Below are 16524 nucleotides of genomic sequence, written 5' to 3'. Positions count from 1 at the left end.
GGTGTACGGTGAGCGTGAGCGGAATATTAACGGAGCGTTTGCTTGGGCGGTTAGAGCGACTGAGTGGAGCGCACGTCCATAGAGCGGAAAACGTAGCGGAGCGTCACACCGCTCCGCTTCGCTCACATGCTCTGGTCACAGGATTGTTCTAATTGTGGGGAATAAAAAAACAATGCTACATGCAAATAATAAAATTAAAAATAAAACACTGCAATATACTGTATATAGTAAAATAAACAGGCTTAAAAATAATACAAATATTTATATACATACATTATTAAATGCCCATTTGAGTTGGCATAGTTACTGTAGCACAACAACGGCAATAACTCGAGCACTGGCACTGAGTGGGGGACACTGGTTCATTTAAATAGGGCACCTGCCTCTTCAGACGGCCTCTTCCTTACAGCGCTGCAGTATGTGCTGAGAGTTGCATGAATCATTGGAGAATAAGCACTTTTTTATGGGAAATTTTAAAGATTTTTGAAACACTTCACTGCTGACAGGGTCTGATTATGAACATGGAAAGTTTTAGTGCATTTCTAAAGTTATGCCAATAACTTTTAATACTCTGTAAAACATTGGTCTTCAACTCAAAGTGGTGGGTCACAGGATTGTTCTAATTGTGGGGAATAAAAAAACAATGCTACATGCAAATAATAAAATTAAAAATAAAACACTGCAATATACTGTACATAGTAAAATAAACAGGCTTAAAAATAATACAAATATTTATGTACATACATTATTCACTTTAATAATAATAATAATAATGATAAAACAACTTAAAACACTGCAAACAAAATCCTATATTCTTACAATAATTTTTGTTTAATTTTTCAGATTAAATAAAAAATATATTTAAATTTATTTAAAATAAATGTAAAATTGACTGTAAATTTATTTAAAATAAATGTATTTATCTGAAAGACAACATTGCATGAAAAATTAAGACTTTTTTTAGAGAATGTATCTTTAATAAGAGTATATTTTCTTTTTATCTTATTGCTCTGGCAGATTTTTCCACTTGTTTTAAGCATAAGTAAGTTAAAAATACATTTATATTCAAGGTGCAATCTATGAAAGTGAAAATTCTTATGCAATGCTGCTTCTTAAATTTTAAGCATTTTATATACTGTAAAACAAGTTAAAAAAAATATTAATTAATGCAATATTAATAAGATAAAAATGTCTGATTTTAACAGCATTTTGTATGAAATAATAAAATAAAAAGTTAAAAAAAAAAATAAAATAATAATGTTGGGTTGCCACTCAATACCCCATATAAAATGAAAACTAAACTGCTTTATAACATTCTTCAAAGCTATAAACATGAATAAAGTTTCCAATGCTGGTCTGTTATGAACAAGCAAAGCATGCCAAAGTAAGTTGGGTGAAGTTCTTGCTGAAGAGAAAAATCAGAAACTGTGTCAAGACAAATGTCCTGCTGGGGCAACCAGGAGAGCTTGTTCCCAGCATGCATCTGTCTCTAGAGGAATGAGAAAATGATTAGAGAAAGGAATGAAAAGCCACTCTCTCTGCTGAAGTGGGGACTATGCAGAACAGGTGAGCTATCAAAGACAAGTCGGAGGATATCGTACCTGCTAGGCAGCTCTTGAGTGACAGCAGGATTAAGAGTTCCCATGGCAACAACATCTTCATCTTCCAAGGTCACAGAGTCTCTTTTATTTCCATTCAACTGCAAGAGGAGCAAGTCGTGTTCTTCCTATATAAAGTCAGCTTTGTTCGCTGCGAAATGAGCAAGGGACAGAGAGAGAGGGAGAAAGAGAGAGAGACAAAAAATGATTAAAAAACAATACAACACAAGCAAGAGGAGCTGTAACTTCAGATAAACCAGTGAAATATTAATAATGAATTCATCCAAATAAGGACAGACAGGATTCCGTGCCTATGGGCCTGTTCTCAGCTGATCAACTGCAGTGTGGATACAAAGCATACCCTCAATATATTTCTCAGGAGTCGAGGGAATCGGAGAGAGAGAGAGAGACAGAGAGAGATAGACAGACTTGGGGAAAGCGAGGGCCTAAGAGAGAAATGAAAAAATCCTCAGTGGCTTACGGCAGCAAAACTTTGACACATATTCAGCTGCCAAAGGCAATGTTTGGATTGTACTAAAAGTATTGGTTCTACACACTTACACTGGGAAAAAAGCGTGTGATACATTTACAAACCTGCAAACATATTTCATTTTCAGCCCGGCGTATCTCAGGAACAGGATTATGATTCGATGGGGGAGGTGATACACTTGGAAAGGGTAGTGAATATGATAGAGGAGTAAGCTATACAGTGTCAGCCCTCCCCCTTTTCGAGATGGCGGCGTGCAATTCATCCACCTCACAGGAATTCAATACTCTTTAAAGCACATCAGAGCTGCCGAATACACACTTTAATTTATGAGGGTCAAAGCCGCCGCTTTGGCTTTTACAAATATGGACCCTGGTGGGCCGTGCGGTTTAAGTGTCAAACTATAACAAATGTCTAGCAAATGAGCGTAATATTCTTGACATTTCTGAGTGCAGAACAGCTGGTGGGTTTTGAGCGATATAGGAACACTAGGGACATCACATTTCGAATAAGCCTTGAAAGTCACCGTGATACATAACATGTTTAACATTCAGACATTTCTTCATTTTCTGTGAACACAACACCAAACCTTGAAGCATCAATATTGTTTAGTCAGAATTGTTTTGAATCATCAGAATTGCTTTGAAGCATCAAGCCTGTTTTAAAGCATCAAATTTGTTTTTAAATATTATTATTTCTTTGAAGTAGTCTTTTTGAAATAATATTGCTTTGAAGCATCAGTACTTTTTATATTTGTCAGTATCATTTTAAAATTTCAGTACATTTGAAGGATCAAATTTGTACTGAAGCATCAATGTTGTTTTGAAATGCCAACATTGTTTTAAAGCATCAAATCTGTTTGAAACATCAGTATTTTTTGAAGCTTCAGATCTGTTTTGACGCATCACTATTGTTTTGGAGCCACCACAATTGCTTTGAAGCAATCTATTTTGGTATCAGATCTATTTTGAATTATCACTGTTTTGAATTGTCAATATTTCTTTGAAGCATTAAATCTTTTTCAAAGCAGTATTGCTTTGAAGCATCAACACTGTATTGGAAACATCAACATTGTTTATTCAGAAATATTTTGAATCATCAGAACTGCTTTAAAGCATCAACATTTTTGAAACATCACTATTTTGGAAACATCAGATCTGTTTTGAATTATCACTGTCACTTTGAGCTATTGGAATTGATTTGAAGCATCAAATCTGTTTTGAAACAAAATTGCTTTGAAGCATCAGAATTTAGAATTTAGAAGTGTCAGGACAATTTTGAAGTTTCGGTATAGTTCTGAACCATCAAGTACTGCACTGAATATCCTTTCAAAGCATCATTATTGTATTGAATAATCAACATATGAAACGGCAGTATGGTCTTCATGTGTCAGTATTTTTTTTAGCCAATTCAACTAACTTCTTTGATCCACCATTGCAATATCAGAGAGCAGCTCAATCATTGAGCAGAAAATGAAAAAACTTTATCATGGAAGGGAAAAAAATGAGTGCAGATCAGGTCTGAGATGGAGGGGAGAGATTAAATTAGACGAGATTGATTATGTTCCTGTATTATCTACTCTAAGGGACCACAAGCTCTGACCTTCAAGTCCTTCGTCATTTCAGTCATCTCTATCGATTTGGTTTCCATTTTTTTAACCTCCTGCCTCCTTTGTTTGTCATTCTGCTCCTGCAGCCCGCTATGAGTCTCAATCAAGTCTGGGAGGACAGGTCAATAGCCGGATATTTGTTTGATGTCTTTCCTTATGAGATGCATGAGGGTGATCTATAACCGTTGAGTATGTGAAACGGAGGATGAAACTATACCTGCGCGATGGGGGAAGAACTTAATTTGACCTGCACATTTGATTCCCTCCATGCTACCTGTTTTCATACTTCTTCAGATCAATTAATTCAATCCTACTTCCCCGCACCGTCATCCTTTTAGGTGTGTTTAATACGCTTGTATTAGATAACTGATATACATGCTGCTCTGCTTTATCAGAATTTAAAAAGAGGGTAAAAGTTTATATATAAATGACACATATTTTAAGACACTCTAAAAAATGGTTGAATATCCACCAGCATTAATACACTTCCTTACGTAAAAAAAAAAAAAAAAGAAGAAAAAAGATCCCTGGGGGAATACAACATTAATGACTCTAAAAATGTTGTCCTTGGATGTACTGAGAACCATGTGCCATTTGTAAAACAATCGAGTTGGTGGACTTTTGGGACAGCTAGTAAGACCATTATAATCTATTTCCACAGGATGTCTAACAAGCCCTGTAAGGCTCAAGTCATTAATGTGGCATGTTGAGCAAAAATGATCAATGCTAATTTATGTTTCAGTCTCGTCAGCAGTCCCCAATCACTTCAGAGAGAGGTCAACTCGCTTTTTGTTGTCCATGCGGGCCTCTTGCACATTTCAAAGTCAGGAAAAAGCCTCCTGTTTCTGTCTATGGCATGCTAATATGCATCAAACCATACCGGGGCAAACGTGACAGTTATCTATGTGTCAAATGGCATGCCGCGTTTTAATGATGAATGGTGTCTCTGGCATCTTTGGGGAAGGAGGGAGGGAGTTTCTTGGTCACTATCCAACCAGATTCAGAGTAGTTCCTTACATGATTAATTTATAGAGCGGGGAAAAATACAATGGCAATAATTCTTGTGCCCAGCGGATGACGGTCACAGGTGGTAGAAATATCAAGTGGGCCGAAGCCTGGTTAATGGTGCCTGCGAGGGAAAAGATCTGTCAGGGATAATCTCTTATAATACTCTGCCATAGATAATGTGCTTCCCCCTTTCCACTGGCGGCAGATGAAGAGATTGCATAGCAGACATTATGAAATGGGATGAGAATTATCATGACTATGCTGCCTGTGTCCAGAGCGATAAATGCAGAGCTAGTTCAAATCTCATTGGAAAAATGGAGAAATGGTGGGCGAGAGTGCTGAAAAAAGATGGGACACCACAGTGTAATGCGATCTGGAAGGAATACTTCATGACTTTGTAGCTAAATGTACAGCTGTACAAGACAAAAAGGCTTCTCCGATGACAATGTCATCAAAATCGTGCTTCTACCTGTAAGAATACTGCCAAGGTTAGTCTGACAAAGAGCAAAGAGTCCTTGTTTGTACAGGCATCAGTGGCTTTACATGTTATTATATTATATTATAAGCAGTAGTAAAAGTAAATTGGTGAAATTATAATACACACACACACACGCACACATTATTATATAAACAAACATAAGCAAACATAAGCATATTATATATTTTTCAGTGACTCATTGTGCATGTTACATTGTTACACCAGTAGGTGGCAAAAAGTGAATGTCTTCTTTTGATTGAGTCATGAAAGGATTAGTTCACTTCCAGAATAAAAAATTCCTTATAATTTACTCACCATCATGCCATCCAAGATGTTCATGCCTTTCTGTCTTCAGTCGCAAAGAAATTAAGTTTTTTTAGGAAAACATTCCAGGTTTTTTCTTCATACAATGGACTTGGTGGCCAACGGGCTGAAGGTCAAATTGCTGTTTCAATGCAGCTTCAAAGAGCTCTACATGATCCCAGCCGAGGAATAGGGGTCTAATGTAGTGAAATGTCGTTTTCGTAAAAAAAAAAAAAAATATTTATATACTTTTTAACCTACTTCAAAATCATCCAACATTGTTGTTTTACCTTTTTTTTTGTAAAGGGCGTTTGACTTTCTTTGCACGTTCGCTTTATAAACACTGGGTCGGTACTTCCGCCTACATCATGCGTGACCTTTCCAATTTGACTATGTAATGCGTAAAGTCGAGCTAGTGCAAGACGAGCATTTGTGGTTAAAAAGTATATACATTTTTATTTTTTTTGTAAGAAAATGACAGATCATTCAGCTAGATAAGAGCCCTATTCCTCAGCTTGGGATCGTGTAGAGGTCTTTGAAGCTGCATTGAACCTGCCTTTGGACTTTCAGCCCGTTGGCCACCATTGAAGTCCATTATATGGAAAAAATCCTGGAATGTTTTCCTCAAAAACCTTAATTTCTTTATGACTGAAGAAAGAAAGACATGAATATCTTGGATGACATGAGGCTGAGTAAATTATCAGGAAATTTTAATTTGGAAGTGAACTAATCCTTTAAGCATTCAACTGATTTGTTAAAACACGTTGATTCATTTAGGAATGAAACAAGTGACTTTCGTTATGAGCAAGTCACTGAATCATTCACTCAAATGATTTGTTCAAACACATTGATTCATTGAGGAACAAACACCAACACTGAAACACACAATGTTTTAAAAGTCATAACTTTTTTCTGACCTGGTTCATTGAATCTCTTTCAGCAAAATTAACTTAATTCAAGTAATTTCGCTAATTTGAGCGAAGTTCATTTAAAACTTTAAAGTACGCACAACCCAAAACTATTTTGGATCTGCCAATACGGTGTTTAAAATGCAGCTACTCACCATTCTAACTACTTGTTTATTGAACTGTTGTATAATAGCAATTTCACACTCACAATCGTCCACTGAAATTTTTGTTCAACATACTGGCAGCAATTCACATATTTTTACAAACATTCCAATATTGTCATAAAAAGTAAAAAGCCTATTCAAATATCCAGAGTAATAGTGCTCCTCAACAAGCCATGACGTATGCTTCCTTAACTCACACTGGCCTGATAAAAATCCAGCCTCCACCTTCATTTACAGCATTAGATAAATCACAAGGTCTCTGACAGCAGATTGAGTCCTTAAAGAGCCATTGTGAGCTTCACACCAGCCTGCAGAAGCCAGAGGCAGAAACGTCGGCTGGGTTTAGCCGATGTGAACTGAATCTCAACATGGGCTTCAGTGAGACAGCTTCCACCAAACCAACCACAGCCTCAACCTCACACAATCTGCCAGCTCATTGCCCCACAACCTGCTCGATTCTCTCTGCCATGCTAAATAATACATTTTTAGATGCTCTAAAATTATACAAATTTCAAAAAGCATAATGAGGTTTTGATGTACTGCTTTTGCAAGTGCTTCAAGATACTGCAGCTCAATGCACATTTGCACTATTCTACTCAAAGGCTGTTATGGACTGTTATTTTGGCTGATATTTAGCCATTTAGAGGTCACTGACATTGTTCAATGAGGATGTCAACATTTATTCAATGAGTTAGTGCCAACATTTGTGGCGCTCATAGATGGAAAATGTACACTGTATTAAATATTTTTGAGATAACTAAATATATCTAATAGGGCTGTGCGATACTGAAGAAAAATGCGATATGCGATACCTTGTTAAAAAATGCAATATTCGATATGCGATACGATATTGCTTAAAGTGTGTAAAATCAATTTAAATTATATTTTAAAATATTTAAAAATTAAAATTATATAACCAATTGGGTACTATTGACATAATTCTGTGTGTATGTGTCTGTTCAAATATAATGAGGAGATGCGAAAGACGAATCAACTCGGTCTGAAATGTGTCTCTCTGTGTGTGCGCACGCTTTGCACATGCACGGCAGAACTGAAGATACGCTGTGCGAGATGTTGCTTGTGCGCGTGCTTCAGGTGTGAGTCAGAGAGCAAGACGAGACGGCAAAGAATTGTTTTCTGCAACTTATTGCACTTAACTCTTAACTCCATATAGCAATTCTCTGCTATATGGGACGAACTAAAACGTTGACCTTTTGCAACGTTTTGATTTAAGTAGCCTATTATTAAAATGATAATGATATCGCACGCCGTTGCGATATGCATATAGCAATATTTACATTTGCAATATTTCGATATATCGTGCAGCCCTAATATCTAAGTAAATATTTAAGGGTGAAAAGAGGTAAAGTGGGCCATATGTATTTGTATTGAATATTTTATATATATTGAAATGTACACACACACACACACATACAAACACACACATTTAAAAGTATATATATATATATATATATATATACGGTATATACATAGGCGTACTATTGGTTGAGCCAATATTGTCGTTATGCTGAAGCCAGACACGAGCTGACTTCAAAGTGTTGCCGCACATCCGCTAACCGCTTGGGCTCGACTCCGATGGTAGATTACTTGATAAAAATGTCTGGAGGGGTGGATTCAGGAGCACTGTTTACACATATACACATGACCTGGATTCCTGGGCTAACACCAACAAGGCCATTTACTCAGAGTAATTTGGTTTTCTTGCACAGGCAGGCTCCAGCAAAGAAAGACGAATCATTTCAGCAGGTGGATGGAGAGAAGACTTCAGTGGCCTAATAAAAAAGCACTCTGCATATAGCCCCCCCCATATCCTATAATAGGGGCCTGCTGGCAGGCTTGTAAGAAAACATGCAGTCTGCAGTTTCGCCAGCCTTTCAGAGAACACCATTAAACAAGAAGTTGTTGACTTGTTATGAATAATAAAACAAAAGCATCAACGCTGTGGAGTGCTAACATAGGAACCAAGAAGTCGTGCCAGTTCTCAGGAGGGTGACGAAATAGCTCAAAGAAAAAAAAAATCTCATATTTTCATACTCATATTTTTCCCACATACTGTAAGTTCATGACCTCAATTTTCAAATTCATGAAGTCAAAGTGCTCTGAATCTGCTCGCCACAGAAACGTTCAGGTTTATTGATTAACACAACAACAATTGTTGATTTTAAAAGTTAAAAAAATCATATGTATTAAAGGGTTACATACATGCCCACTCCATGTCAAGAAACATTCCCCTCAAGCGTGGTTCTTTGCTGACCTCATAAATGCTGCTCAGATTCACCAAGACTGAGTTTACCATTTATAATATGTCTAGCAAAACAGAATTTGTGGGCATATACAGTATGCAACCCTTTAATACATTTGTTCTTCACTTCAATTGTTTTGTTTTTATTCTTAATTGGTCTATCACAATTCAATGCATTTAGCTGTTTATATAAAACAAGATACTTTACCATAACACAAATAAATTTTTGAATGGCCAAGCCAGATAAAAAAAAATATATATATATAAAAATGCTGATGCAAGCACACTTGTGATCTCACATCAGCTGAACTCTATATACAGTAAATGGACCACCTTGCTATGCTGTCCTGAACAATAAACAGCTTACAATATGAATTTATGTTTAAATTTACAATGTGTTGGCAGAATATGAATTTATATTGATTCTGAAAATATATGTATATTGAACACTGGTGTCTTATATCACATTTACTTAGTTTTTAAACAGCCACTTGAAGCTGTACACTAAGGGATGTTCACACAGACAGAACAAGACTTGAAGTTATTGATTCTCGAGGAGTGCTGCCGATTTACATCAACATACTGTGAAAGTATGATATGAAGAAAAAATATGAAAAAAAAAAAAAAAAAATTTAAAATAGCAAATAATAATACATTCAAATCTAATGATAAAATATTAAAATGTTTATACAAAGCTTTCCTTTATACATCATTAATTTTTAGCCACAAGAAACTGATTCCTTGCAAAAATAAAATGATATCTTATTTTTACATTAAATACATCTCGAGTATGGTCAGTTTTTCAAATGATGTGACGCAATTAACCACTAATAACGTTAATGGGCATCCAGCGGCAGAAACAGCTGCTAATGACCTTATGACCTCCAGCTATAAAAACTCTTGTCGGTGCAAATGGGGCATTATAATGACAGTTAAGGGAGTTGTACTTTGGTTTAAAGGGGTGTTAGTTACTCCACTTCCCAAGAACAACCAGCATCCATGGTAAAATCCCTTATTGTGGCTTAAGTTATTTCTAATTATCTCATTTTCCAGGAATAATAGTCTTAAATAGGTCTACACCAGGGACGAGGTGACAAAATGCTTTATTGACATGATTTACACGAGCTGCAAATAGCTGGCAACTGCGTAATCCCATTTGTGATCGAAGGACACATGATCCTCTTCCAATCAATGCCCAATGTCTGTTGCTGACAGTGAATGGGTATTTCATGACACTCCCCATGGGATCTCATAAACACCAACAATAACATCTTACCACCCTTATGTGTATCATTTTCACTCATATGTTGGCACTGGATACTAATGGTTGTAATATTTTACAGCTTTTCTGATTGAAGGTCATCAGAAACACCAGCGATTTCTCTCTTCTCTACAAGGTTACATATCTAGGAAGCAGGATCATAGATTTACTGTATTGTGACAGCAGATATATACAGTACACACACACACACACACACACACAACCACACTTCAGTTTTCTTCTGCCAATTTTGCACTAAAACAAATTAGTGGCTACATGATATAAACCACCCCTTAACAAACTCAGGAGCCTTGGTTTCCCTCTCCATCCTCGTGGCACCAGTACCATCTAAAACCCTGTCAGTTCGAGTCACTGTCTCACTTTTAACGTGCATTAGAGGCAGCATTATCAGTGTCCGAGGTGTTATATTTGGAGCTGTAATCTGCGCGCACAAAGGAAAGGGCTCTATCTCTTCCTCTGGCCCCCGCGGCTCAAGTGTCACCCAGCCCTTTAGAAACGCCACTAAGTGCCCAAGCCGGACGCTCATATTTCCCCTTCCCTCCAGATTATGAATGATAGGGCAACTCTTTTTACATTCATTACACAAGCGCACATGCATAATTGATTTCGCTCAAATTATGGCACCCCAAAATTTTCAGCGGAGTTATGGCCGGCTCTTCCATCCTCAACTGATTCCTCTTGCACACGAGACACATCAGTAACCCTTGCTGTGCACTTCATAAAACAGCCTTTAGGCAGCAAGGTTTCGTGAATCTATCATGAACAAGGAGATTTATTACTTTTATTGTGCCTATATCAAAGATATATCAATATTTATATATCAAAATTTACGGTAATTTCCGAGATGCATTATTTAATTGTTAGGGCTGCATAAGTAATCAAAATAAAACCAAAATTGATATGGATTAGCGCGATTATCAAATTGCAAGTAAAGTAAAATAAAGTAAAATATATTTATTTAATTAAATTACAGCCTTTTTCAAAGTGTTTAAAAGTTTGATGGTTTAATGTTTGAAAATGAAGAAATTAAGACAGACATAAATATTAGTCATTGTAATTTTACAGTTGCAATGTAAAATAAAATTATAATTTTTTTCTTAAAATACTCATTTATTTTTCAATAAAATATTACAATAGTAATATTTTGTTTTGTTTTTAAATAATGATAATGATAATGATGATAATAATAATAATAATTATAACAGAAAAAACATGGAATTTGTATCGCATTTTAAATCACAATTTTGATCAGTGCAATTATCAATTTGTAAAGACTGTGATTTAATTTTAATTAAATATATGCACTGTATGTTTTAGAGTGAAGTGTTTCAAAGTTTCAACACTTAATGTTTGAAAATGAAGAATTTATGACAGCCATAAATATTAGAAATGGTAATTTTACAGTTGTAATATACTATTCTTCTTCTTCTTCTTCTCCTTCTTCTTCTTCTTCTTCTTATTATTATCATTATTACATTTTTCTTAACTAGCCATTTTTTGTTTTTAAATAATGATAATGATAATGATGATAATAATAATAATAATTATAACAGAAAAAACATGGAATTTGTATCGCATTTTAAATCACAATTTTGATCAGTGCAATTATCAATTTGTAAAGACTGTGATTTAATTTTAATTAAATATATGCACTGTATGTTTTAGAGTGAAGTGTTTCAAAGTTTCAACACTTAATGTTTGAAAATGAAGAATTTATGACAGCCATAAATATTAGAAATTGTAATTTTACAGTTGTAATATACTATTCTTCTTCTTCTTCTTCTCCTTCTTCTTCTTCTTCTTCTTCTTATTATCATTATTACATTTTTCTTAACTAGCCATTTTATTTTACAATGAAATATTACAATAGTAATATTTCTTGTTTTGTTTTTATGTAGTAATTTTTATATTTTATTTAGTAATACATAATAACAATAATAATAATAATAATAATAATAATAATAATTAAGATAAATAAGATATATATATTCACAAAATGTTGGACAAATTGTGCAGCCCTACAAACAAGCAAAGCAAACCTTGACATTTTTTATTGCATTTTAAATCACAATCACAATTTTTATTTTATCAGAAAAATCGCAATTATGTTTTCCCCAAATTGTGCAGCTGTAGTCTTTGTGTATTCAAAACAAGACATACAGAAGTACAACAAGATTGCACGCTTGTCACTAAACCGCATCTGCGTCAAATTTCTTTAACAATCATGCAAGAGCTGAAAGGTAAAAAATACAACTGTGAAAAAAATAAAAGGCATAGGTTTAGCTAAATGTGTAATTTTAAGTAGATAAAGGACAAATCATATGCTATCAGGCTGCATTATTCCCTGCTACTTTAAAAAGTAATTCAAGGTGAGAACCTGATTCACAGCAAATAATGAATTGCCTCGGGTCAAATATCAAACCCTGTGAGGATTTGTGCAGATGAAGGGTTGTAAGAAGAACAGAAAAAAACAACATCAAATCACAAAGTGCTGATGCTGTAACACAGGCATTGTGGAATATTATCAAAGTGGTGCCGAGTTCTGTCAACACAGCCAGGCCGCGGGTCCCTCAGGGGAATATGGGCTGTCATTCACCTGAATAATGCCACAGACAGGGCTGGTATTTCAGAGAGTAGGGGAAGTCCATCATCCAGGATAGGTCACTCAGAGACTAATCATGCTAAAGGTTAGATGTGAACTGTGACCGGTCTCCACAACAGGAGCCTTTGACAAAGTGCAGGCATATGGCACAGGGAAAAAATGAGGGTCAGCTTGTCCAATGAGCTTCTGCTCCTCTAGAAAAGAACTATAGGGACAGGAATATCATCTTGTGCATTATTATCTGGTTAAGAAACAAAACATCAGTAATAGGAATAGCAAAAAACCAGGATAGAATTAGTAAAAAGATTAAACTCAGATTAAATTGAGATGTTTGAGAAGTATGAAATGCCACCTATAATTTTAAAAAATATAATTTAATACATATTTACAAATATTATGTATATTTTTTCCAGGTTAAGAAACACCATATAATATTATTTATATATAGCATTAAACCAGGTGGGGGGTGAAAAAAAGAAAAAAAAGAAAAAACTGAGGTTCGGTGAAATGAATAACCAACATTTGAAATGCCTCCAATATTTTTAAAAATATAATTTAATAATAATATATTTTTTAAGGTTAAGAAACAGGTAACATAAGTAACAGGGATAGCGTTAAACCAGTTGCAAATAGAACAATTATTAAAACAGAATTTTAAAACGTAAACCAGGTTACCAGGTTAAATTGAATGAACTAAAAGGGTTGCCAATTATTACATTCTGACTTTTTCACAACCCTCAGTGTTCACATAGTACAAACCCACCTGACGGTGAATCTCTAGCATATCAGTGCATCAAAAGGGCAACGTTACAAGCACTCGATACTCAAGTCGAAAGGCTCTCGTTTCAACATATCAAGGTCGAGAGTGGCATGATTAGATGTTTTGTAGTAAAAAGCTCAACAATCAGATAGCTTTGAAGGTCAAGAGTAGAGACAAATGAAATCTCCTCCCACGTTGTTCTCATGCATAAAATAGCTATGCAACTCATTTACCAGCTGTTGCTTATGCAAATGGCTTGGCTAGTCAGAATCCCCGCGAGTGTGAGGGTTTAAAACATTCATACAGATACTGTATGGCTGTGAAAGCACACTGCAAACTCTCTGCGCGCATTCATATTTATCAGCTTCATGTGTAAAGGGTTGAATGTGAAAGCACTGTTAGACAGCCAACTCAAGCTCCAAATCCAACTTCCATCTCCGAGGTCTCAATTAGAACCGGTTTAAGACCTTCTTGGCCTGCGAGACCTTAAGGAACATGGGACACTTTAGGAATGTTGCCATTACCATGCATTTCACAACATTATTTTTTCGAACAGGAGGAATTATTCTGATATATCTCACCTTACTTGCGAAAATCAATGTTAACCAAATAGTTCCCACTGAGCAACATTTAAAACAAGTGATTAAATGTCAAATCTGAGTGCTGTTTGATTGAATTTAAGGTAACGTAATTAAACAGTGAATGGCTCGTGTGGAAGTAAATACAGATCACCTGTCAGGCTCAAACCACAGGAGTAGCATTGCTTCAAATCAAAACTCAGCAAGACTACCACAATTACCTCTACTGATTCTGTATGTAACCACAGTCTGACTGTGAGGTATCACTACATAACAACAAGCACCATTATTCACCAAAAATTGCTTTTGTTTTGTCTGAGTAAACTAGGCTTTTTTTGTCTGCTGAATGGATGCATAGTCAAAATGAAAACACCTGATTAACTGCTCATGCGTGAGCACGCTCTATGAATGACGGTAATGTAAAATTTCAGCTCTACATCTCTAACCACAGAATGGGTTTTTGTGTTGAAAACCATGAGCAGCAGGATGGGGAAAAAATGCAAGGTTATATTACGCGAGTTGAACTTCTTTTAACTTGAAAGCTGCGTTTTTAGAATGCAGTTCTATGCGTGAGACGCTGAAAAAGATGCAAAACAGCACAACGGTCAAAGACATCCATCAAGCGCATGTTTAAATAGAAATAACAATGGAAAAGCAGTGCAGTGGAATGCAAAAAAATGTAGACTGAAACTGTGTTTCATGTTGACTTTCACATTACACAGAATTATTACAATGCGGCATAACTATAAAAACCGTAAAGCTTTACAGCTTCTCATATTATTTTATCAGACAGGATATGAAAGATCCAAAATCTCTGAATGCAATCTAGGCTCTTGCTGTTAGACTGATGTAAATGCAAAACCAGAACCCAAGGCAAACACCATCCTAAAAGATGTAAACATGTCCTCCAAAGCGCAAACATCTTTCCTAGAAAATACGGGGTGAAAGATCTTGTCGAATATCATCCTGCTAGACATCCAGACCACTTGGGCATGCAGATTATATGCAAACGTCTTGGTATACATGCATGTTTGCATGCGCTGTTCTCATCCCAATGAATGCTTGCATTTCCTGCGAGTCTCAGAGCAAAACTCTGGTATAAGGAATTACAACACATTTTTCTGTTTATTCCAGCTTAACTTCTACGGCGTTGACCTCTTCGTTATCAGTTAAAGCTAGAGTGTGTTGTTTTTGATGTTAAACTTCATTTTAATATGCAGACAACTTTAAGTAAGCCATCTGTATGCTGATTCCCCCAAAATGTGTAAACACTGTGACTCTGGCGCTATCAAAACATTGCTCTGTTTGTTCATGCATTCAGACCGACACATTCGCTCAAGCAGTGATGTTGGGGCGGGACTATCTGTATCTGTTTGTCTGACCAATAGAAAACAGCAGGAGTGTTTGAGAAAACCGATTTGAATTCAGAAATCATTGCAGAAATTCTACACTTCAGTTTGAAGACAAGGTTTACTCCAACTACAATGTTTTTTGGCCTTCGGCTACAGCCAATACCTCTGGGTCTGGGAGTTCTCAGTCTCTATAGCAGCATGTTGCACCTGTCGCTGTGACTTCTCAGTTAACGCCTTCTTTAATAGTGATGACACTATCGGTCACAAGTGGAAGTAGGTGTCAGTTTTAGGTGTCAAGCCTCATTTACATATCGCCCCGCGCTGAGCGCCACTCTTCGCCTTGAGGACCTTCACATGGTGGTTTAATTGATTGCACTTAGCCAGAGGTGATCAATAACCGAAACATGCTCTCTGATCACATGTCTGACTATTTGGGGGAAAAAAAAATTAAAAAAGAAAATCAAGTCTATTTATACTCTGTGCCTCACACAGATATTCTAAGCTTATGGCAGATGAGCTTGGCTGTTAGGAAAACGCATTAATGTAATTTAGATGACTACAATAAATGGAAGCTTTTCTAACATTTGTTACACTTATTAATGATTCTAATTAAGTCTTTTCTGAAATCAGACTAAAAAGTTAATGCAAACTGTGAACATACTTATTTAGTTATATAATTTACAGCTTACATTTTTAAAGGGTTTAAGCAACAATGTGCAATCTTTGGCAGTTATTATAGGTTCAATAGATGATAAATCAAAAATAGTGCACACTTAAAGTGATAGTTCACTTAGGTTTAAGATTAGAGCCCGACCGATATATCGTTTAGATGATATTATCGGCCGATATGAGCCTGTCGCCGATATATCGGTATATCGGCGAATATGCTGCCGATATGAAATTTTTTTTTTACAGAACATACAACGCAGATAAAATGCTTGAAATGGTGTAATTACTTAGTTTGTCCAGCAGAGCGTGCTCCATTGTTTGCTACTGGCGCCATGGATGAAATGCTTTAAAGCTTAAGTCTATGGAAAACCATTGAAACTTTGAACGGCCAGATCTCCGTAAAGGTGCGGCAAATCCGCACCAAATTCGGGGGATCCCTTCAGCTCGAGGAACCCTCTCGAAC

The 16524-nt window shown here is 35.9% G+C and overlaps 1 protein-coding gene across 1 annotated transcript in view; it reads right to left on the bottom strand.

The window, feature by feature from the left end:
- LOC107708735 (contactin-4-like) overlaps window positions 1-16524 on the bottom strand; it is a 96175-nt gene that overhangs the window by 39792 nt on the left and 39859 nt on the right. Inside the window, exon 2 of the mRNA XM_016513035.1 lies at window positions 1602-1749. Coding sequence (XP_016368521.1) covers window positions 1602-1662 — 61 coding nt within the window. The 5' untranslated portion in view covers window positions 1663-1749. The remainder of the gene's footprint in view (window positions 1-1601; window positions 1750-16524) is intronic.

Source organism: Sinocyclocheilus rhinocerous, unplaced genomic scaffold (assembly GCF_001515625.1).
Source record: "Sinocyclocheilus rhinocerous isolate Xijiao unplaced genomic scaffold, SAMN03320098_v1.1 scaffold1107, whole genome shotgun sequence".
Lineage (NCBI taxonomy): Eukaryota > Metazoa > Chordata > Actinopteri > Cypriniformes > Cyprinidae > Sinocyclocheilus > Sinocyclocheilus rhinocerous.
This window is presented reverse-complemented; position numbering and strand designations above follow the sequence as displayed.